General features: G+C 38.3%; 1 protein-coding gene across 1 annotated transcript; it reads left to right on the top strand.

Moving 5' to 3' along the window:
* The first annotated feature begins 3,059 nt into the window (after positions 1–3,059).
* LOC118479520 lies at positions 3,060–7,889 on the top strand. The gene is made up of 2 exons (XM_035974074.1): positions 3,060–3,723; positions 7,771–7,889. The coding sequence occupies exons 1-2, from the start codon at positions 3,243–3,245 to the stop codon at positions 7,887–7,889; spliced, it is 600 nt and encodes a 199-aa protein (XP_035829967.1). The 5' UTR covers positions 3,060–3,242.
* The last annotated feature ends 302 nt before the right edge of the window (positions 7,890–8,191 follow it).

Raw genomic sequence — 8,191 nt, 5'->3', positions numbered from 1 at the left:
CGCTTATGAATGATAGATTGAGGTGTTCGCTGAATAAGGGAAGTTCAGCTCTTCAACCGTCTCGGACAACCTAGCTTTTCAGGTTTTCCTTCTTCTTCTTCTTCCTTTTTTAAGGTAAATTTTAGCTAAGAACCCTAATCGGCATCTTGCTGATGAGTGAATTGAATTGAACTTTACACGCTTCAATTTCATGCTTTATTAGGGTTCTGTGACCTAGCTTAGGTGATCTAAACATGACGTCTTTGTTTATCTGATTTATTCTTTCCCCCATGTGCACTGGTTTCAATCTCTCCAACTACCAATGATTTTCACACATTTACATCACTTGCCATCCATATCATACCTCTCTTCTCTCATTTTAGAATCGTCTGCGTTCCTTTTTAATTTTTATAACCAGTGCACAGAGTTCAAATGATTTTCAGAATTCGATAATTGCAATCTCATTCACTCATTCAAATTTTGTTTTTCAACTTCTAAATTACGTTCCATTCATTCAGTAACATTACTTTGCAAACCTTTTTTATCTATTCAAAATCGAACCTCTTTACCACTCACTAATTCGTTTTTTAATGGATGCCCTCCAAGTGTTTGATGAAATGCCTATGCTTAATTTTTGGTTTTTACATCCAAATTTCGTGTCTCAACTTGAATCGTGATTTATTTAGCCTTAATGACAACTCCTTCTACGCCTTTGAGTGGCTCCTAGCCATGTCCTTTTTGTATGTTTCATTGTTGCCCGGATGTTGAAGTGGGAAATAAGGGGATTTATCGGTTGATCTCTCATCTCAAGAGGTTGCACCTTTCTAGTGATGAACGTAGAAGTGCGTTGCGTGAGGCTATTTCTACGGACCATGGGTTGTTCCTGGACGTAGAAGGTACTTTGAAGTTTTTTGGCCAATGGATGTGTGGGAAGTGTTTGAGTATACATGCATTGAGTCGTGCATGCCATCACCCCGATGGGCTTGTCCGTTTTACCAATCGTGATAATGACATAGATAGGGATTTCGAGGCCCTACATTATAGGGATTTCGAGGCCCTCTCCCAAGGCGTACGTGACCAATGTTCATGAGTCGTTCTTGTTGGATACCGTTCTACTAGATCGTGTCTTTAAAGCACCCATTGTCACCGTGAAGAGCATCCCTCATAGCTGACGGTTGGCTTTCTCTCAGGCGTTGAAAACCACTCTCTACAAAGTGGTTGCCCAACCTAGATCCGTTGAAGCGTGGGTTAGGTTATTCCTTCTTCCTCGGTGCACTTTGCAAGTGGTTAGGCCAAAAAATAGGCAAGAAAGAAGGTCTGGGAATAGGAAGGCATTGCAACAAAGATCAATTCTGAATTCTTTAGCCACATGGGGGAAAGAAGATGGTATTTTTATGTTAGTTAAAAATATATTTGGTAGTCCTACGGTGGGGTCTCTAGGTCAAAGAGGTGTTGATAATCCTGAGGAGAGTTCTGTTAGTAATACCAATGTTAGGCAGTGTCTTCGAAAGGTTGCTGATGGCCACTTTACGGCTGCAGTGAAGGTGTTATGTTCATCCGGTGTTGCTCCGTACAATGATAATACCATACAGGCTTTAGAGGCTAAACACCCGTACAGAGAACATCCATCTATGCCAGGTACTATATATTCTGAGCCTCCCCTTGTAGCAGAGGTGGATAGTGTTCTTTGCTGCATTAAATCATTTCCTAAAGGAACCTCATGTGGGAGGGATGGCTTGAGGGCACAACACATTTTGGATGCTTTTTGTGGAGAGGGGTCTGCTATTGCCACTGATCTCTTATGCGCTATCACTGCGGTAGTCAACTTATGGCTAGGGGAAATGCCCATCGTGTTTGGCAGAGTTTGTCGCGTCTGCTCCACTTACACCGCTTTTAAAACCCGACAATGGGATTAGACCTATTGCAGTGGGTACTATATGGAGGCGTTTGGTTTCTAAGGTTGCTATGAAGGGTGTTGGTAAAGAAATGACCAAGTACCTTAATGATTTTTAGTTTGGAGTCGGCGTGTCGGGTGGCCCTGAGGCCATTTTGCACAGCGTCAATAGGGTTCTAAGTGAATGTCACACTGATGGGTCTCTTGCAATGCTTACGGTAGATTCTTCTAATGCTTTTAACCAGGTGGATAGATCAGCTTTACTTCGGGAGGTCAGGATGAGGTGCCCTTCTATTTCTTTGTGGGTGGAATTTCTATATGGGCAGGCAGCAAGATTGTATCTTAGAGATGGGCACATTTGGTCTACCACGGGAGTTCAGCAAGGGGACCCATTGGGACCACTTCTTTTCGCGCTTGTTTTACACCCCTCTTGTGCATCAGATTAGAGACAAATGCAAGCTTCTCCTTCATGCTTGGTATCTTGATGATGGGACTGTCATTGGAGGTTCAGAAGAGGTGGCTAGAGTGTTGGACATCATTAAGGTGTCGGGTCCAACATTGGGTCTTGAACTTAATATTAAGAAAACTAAGCTATTTTGGCCTTCTTGTGATAGTAGCAAGGTTCGTGAAGGGTTATTTCCTAAGGACATCGGAAGGCCATTAGTGGGGGTGAAGCTTCTTGGGGGGGGGGGCTGTTAGTAGAGACACAAGCTTTATTAGTGGGTTGGCAAAGAAAAGAGCTGCTAAGGCAGTAGATTTGATGCGTCTTCTAACGAAATTAGGTGACCCGCAGAGTGAACTACTCTTGCTTCAATCCTGTATGGGCATTGCCAAACTTTTCTTTGGCTTAAAGACATGCCAACCTGTACACATGAAAGATGCAGCGTTGTTCTTTGATAAAGGTTTGCGTGAGGCGATTGAGGAATTGGTGGTTTGTGGAGGTCCTTTCTTTGGAGACCTCCAGTGGCGACTTGTTTCTTTACCAATTAGGTTTGGAGGTTTGGGGTTGTATTCGGCTGTAGAGGCTTCATCCTATGCTTTTGTGGCCTCGAGGGCCCAATCGTGGGTGCTACAGGACCACATCTTAAGAGACAGTGGCATATGCGGTATGGATTCTGATTATGTTTGTGTTTTGGCTTGTCTTCGTGATACGATTCCAAGCTTTGACTTCAGCGGTTTCACTAATAAGGACACCCCCCCCCCCTAAAGCCCAACATGCATTGGCGAGTGCTCTTTTAGTATAATTGTCCACGAAATTGAAGTACAGTTTGACTTGACCGTTAGACAAAGAGCCGTTTTTGAGTGTCTCCGAGCACCACATGCACAAGATTTTCTTCTTGCTATACCTATAGATGGGTTAGGCCAGCATATGTCGCCGGTGGAGTACCGTACTATCCTTAAGTATCGCCTCATGATTCCTTTATTCCCAGTTGATGAGGTATGCCTGGTTTGTTATAAGGCGTGTTTGGATTCTTTTGGTGAGCATGCAGTTCATTGTAGAGAGGTCCCGGGGTTCAAATACCGACATGATTTGGTTAGGGATGTCCTTTTTGACATATTCAGGTGCGCTGGCATTTCTGCTAAGAAAGAGGCACCCGTTAATTTCTTAACAGACCCGTTGGAAGGGAGATCAACCCTTCGACCAGCTGACATTCTGGTCTTTGGATGGGTAGGAGGAAAACACGCATGTGTGGATCTAACAGGGGTTTCCCCGCTTGTGGGCTTAGGGAGTAGGGCTTTCACAGTGGGTCAGGCTGCTTTAAAAGCTGCTCCGGGTAAAGTGATCAAGCATGAGAAAGCGTGCCTTGACAACCAGCACGTGTTTATCCCATTGGCTTTTGATGCTTTTGGTTTTCTGGCGCCAGAGGCTGTGGACCTACTTAGTCGAGTTCAAAGGACCATACATAGTAATGTTATGACCCCGAGATCTATGGACGTAGTTTTTAAAAGGCTTAGTTTTGCTATTCAAAAAGGGGTAGCGACACAGCTTGTAGCCCGTTTACCAACTATCTCGATGTAAATTATTATTCTTTTCCAAAAATTAATTTTAAAAACCCTATTAACTATTGATTTAGTTTAAACCCATTAAACAATTAGGGGATGGTTCAAATGAAAACCACTTTTATCGCGAAAACTCGAAAACTAACTAAAAAAAGCCTAAAAACACACACAATTTTTTTTTTCATTTTTTTATTAAAATCGCTAGTTTTTTTTATATAAAATTTAAAAAAAATTGTAGTGCACATGTGTAATAATTCACATGTGTAGTACACATACACATGTGTACTATTACACATGTGCACTACAAAAAAAAATATGAAAAAAAGTTTTTTTATATAATTTAAATAGCGAAAATTGGTATGAAAAAAAAAATTGGTATGTTTTTTTAGGCTTTTTTAGTTAGTTTTCGAGTTTTCGCGATAACTAGTGGTTTTCATTTGAACCTTCCCCAAAACAATTAAACCTATTTACTCAAACTAAATCCATTAGCCCAATTATATTATTTTAAATTACACTTTTATATCTAATTAAATAAAATTGGCCAGTGGCAAAAAAAAAAAAAGAACCGGGCTACATTTTGTCTAGGAACCCACTTTTCATGGCCTCGAATTTTCAGGGATTCTCAAAGATAGCCCTTATAACTGTGATATTTTTTTCTTGTTTAGTATCGTTTAAACTAAAATGATGAGGTGGAATTTTACTTAAAACCCCTTTAACAAGTAAGGCTGTTTATGAGCCGAGCCTAGCCGAGCTAAGGCAAGTTCGGGCTCGGCTCGATTATAAACTAAGCTGGCTCGGCTCGGCTCGGATTTGAAACCGAGCTGAAAATTTAAACTCGGGCTCTGCTTGGTATTAAACCGAGCTGGCTCGGCTCGGCTTGGTTTGGCTCAATTTTAAAAATAAAAATTAATACACAGCTCTCAAAATTGAGTATTCTAAAATGTTATTCAATACTTCATAAGCACATATTCAAAATAAGTTCAAACTAATACATTATAAGCCAAAATCACGTTCAACAACGCAAAATAAGTTTTATATTTCAAGTAAATACAATATTTGTTCATTAGCACGACAATCAACCTTTAAATATGTCACAGATATCAAACTACAAGTCTAAATACATGTAAATAATAATCACTTTTTTGTAATATATTATATGTGTATAAAATAAAATATATTATAAGTAAAATAATTCGACCTAAACCAAGCCGAGCTACCAAGCGAGCCAAACCGAGCCAATTTGGCTCGTTACGAGCTGAGTCGAGCTTGGCTCACTTTCTAACCGAGCCGAGCCGGCTCGGCTCACTTTCAAACCGAGCCATATCGACCGAGCTTTTTCCAAACTAAATTGGAGCGAGCTCCGATACACGAGATATTTGGACAGCCCTATTAACAAGTAAAACAAAAGAGATTTAACAATTATATGATTAGTTAGTTTTGGTTTTTTGGTTATTTCAAAAGATGAGGTTTTGTTTGTGTTGATCATAAGTGTCTACATAAACATATATAAACACAAATCAAACCAAAACTTTATATAAGTTTATTTTTCAAAAATTTTAAATGTGATAAAAAAACCTTTAACTTAAAATGAATAATACATCAAGGATAATAGATCAAGTGTAATTTGCTTGTTTTTAAGGATAGCAATCATGTGTAGGATTCAAATAAGAAAAAAAATTGTAAGTATAAAAAAATGTGATAAAACAAAGGAGAAATAGAGAAACTGATTCAATCCATCCATTTATCTGGCATATACATCCTATATATATAACTAGTACAATAGAATCCCTAAAAGCCCAAAGCCCATAAACATTGGGTTGGGCCATAAAATGGTTGTATTCATAACACTCCCCATCAGACACTTTATATTATACACCATCAACATTTTACGTTGGAAGATATTGGCTCGGTTCTTCAGGACCGATATTAACTGACACTTCGGGATCAGTTATACTGCCTCATTAAAACCTTGCTAATAAAACCCAGTGGGACAAAAATTAGTCAAAGAAAAAGAGTACAGTGTGTATAATACTCCCCCTCAATTTTGCATTTATATCTTGATGATGTGGAATCCAATCTTTTTTACCAAGTGCTTAACTTGATATTTGGTGTAGTCTTCTTTGAATTGAGTGGTGCAGTTTGCATTGTCTTCATACGGTATAACTTGGACTTCCCTTGATCATCTCTAATCTACATTCTCCTTGAGTATGTTGAAATCTTCTACCTTCATAAACAAAATTGTATCTGCAAACGGGACTTCGTATTCTTCTTAAGGATCAATCGGTGTTTAGAGTCATGTAGAAATATCAACTTATCAATTTATGCGCTTTATAATTATGACTCGTTAAAAGCCTTGCTTGGAAAACCCAGTGGGACAAAACCGTAGCTAAGGAAAAAGAGTATAGCACATTATACATTATTAACAACATGCTTCATAATGATGTTAAGTCGGCACTTCGGGACCTACAAGATAAAGATAAACTGATGCTACTGGATCAGTTATGTTGCCTCGTTAAAAACCTTATTAGGAAAACCCCAAATGGGGAAAAACCTAGTGAAGGGAAAAAGAGTGCAATATATTAAATTAGAATTGTATCTTGCAAATACAACTATCAAGAACGCAATACAATGTGTCGTCTTGTTTGCAAGATACATCAATGTTCCGATCGCAATTAAATAAGGTACTTCTGGACCAATTATTTAACCATCCTCTTCTTAGGGACGATAAAAATCATTTCCATATTTCAAGCAATCCGACAACCATTAGCATATTCGTAATTGAATTTTATCTATATAACATCTTCTGGATGTAGTCTGATTGATAAAAACAAATAGTACATATATATATACTCAAACTGCAGGTCGAGAACTACATAGTGTAAAGGTCCTTCAAAATTTCCCCTCTTTAGTTTGACAGTTCCTCACGATGATGTTTACATCATCACTGTAAAATGCAATTAAACTGAACATTAAGAGTGAAAGCTTAATAAGTAGATATGAGCGCCTCATTTCAAAATCAGCTAAGTTAACTATATCATGTAGGACCATGTTCCCTTTAAGATTTATATAACACATATGGGCTTATTGTTTAATAATGCTTTGGGCATTTTAATCCTTTGGGGATTTTCATGCAGATATCATTTACAATTGTCTCGTACATGTATATGGTGACGATATCCATAAGTTTTATCTGAAGTCGATTATGAGATCGCAAGGTTGCTTAAACATCTAAAGATTATCGCATCCACTACAGGGGTATACGTTTCCTCATAATCAACTACTGGAATTTGGGAAAAATCTTTATGTTAAAAGTCGTACCTTTCATCACAAAATCTCATTCTTTACGTTTCTTTTTATTTAAAGACACTCATTTATAACCTACTAAGTTGACGTCTATGGGTGTTCGAACGACAGGTTCGAAAACATTTTGCTTTGTCGAGCGAATTTAATTCAACCACTAAGTCGTAGAGCCATTTTGGCTTTTTCTGTGTGTGCACTCTTACACAGTTTCATGTTTGTAACCTTTTTCACCCGATTACATTTATTGCATAGCATATGCAAATATATCATTTCACACGTGTTTCATTATGGTTCCATATTGTACTATTTTGTACATAAGTCATTGAGATCTCATACTTGTTTGATAACTGAGTTTCTTCTGGAACTCCATTATCCTCTTCTGGGGCTTCATTGATATCTTCCAGGATTTCGTTAATCTCTTCTAGGATTTTATCAGCAACCTGTTTTAAGGTTTTGTATGCAACATCTTCTAGGATTACACCAATTGCGTTGCCTTGCTCTTTTCATATTTGTGAGATTTTTATATTGGAACCGAGTTTACTTCCCACTTTTTTGCTAATATGGTAATCATTTTGTGATTACTTAAATTTGAGCAGGTGAGTTAAGTGCTGGTATATGTGACCTTTTCACTCCTTTTGTGTTTGTGAATGCATCTAGTATTTCATTTGCTATTATTTGCAAATTCACGCTCCTCTGGACTTCAGATTTATATTGACCACTTCAGGGGTCTAAATTCAATAATGATGATGCATTTTCTTGTGTTGCCAGTCTTTCATTTTCTTGTCTCCCCCTAAGACTGGGAATATTGTGTACATATCCCATTTCATATGTTATGGTGGTGCTATTGGTACATAGGCTGCACAACCTAGTATAAAGAATGGAAACTTGGTTCGCTTCAGGAGACCAGTTATAATGGGGAGTATTTGTGATAAGCAGTTGGTTTTGAATGGATTTTATAGTCATTAACAGACGAATTTTGTCTCGACTACGCATGCCACTCACTATACTTCACATTGT

The sequence above is a fragment of the Helianthus annuus genome, chromosome 6, assembly GCF_002127325.2.
Source record: "Helianthus annuus cultivar XRQ/B chromosome 6, HanXRQr2.0-SUNRISE, whole genome shotgun sequence".
Lineage (NCBI taxonomy): Eukaryota > Viridiplantae > Streptophyta > Magnoliopsida > Asterales > Asteraceae > Helianthus > Helianthus annuus.
The sequence above is the reverse complement of the archived record's forward strand: the minus strand, read 5'-3'. Positions and strand labels throughout refer to the sequence as shown.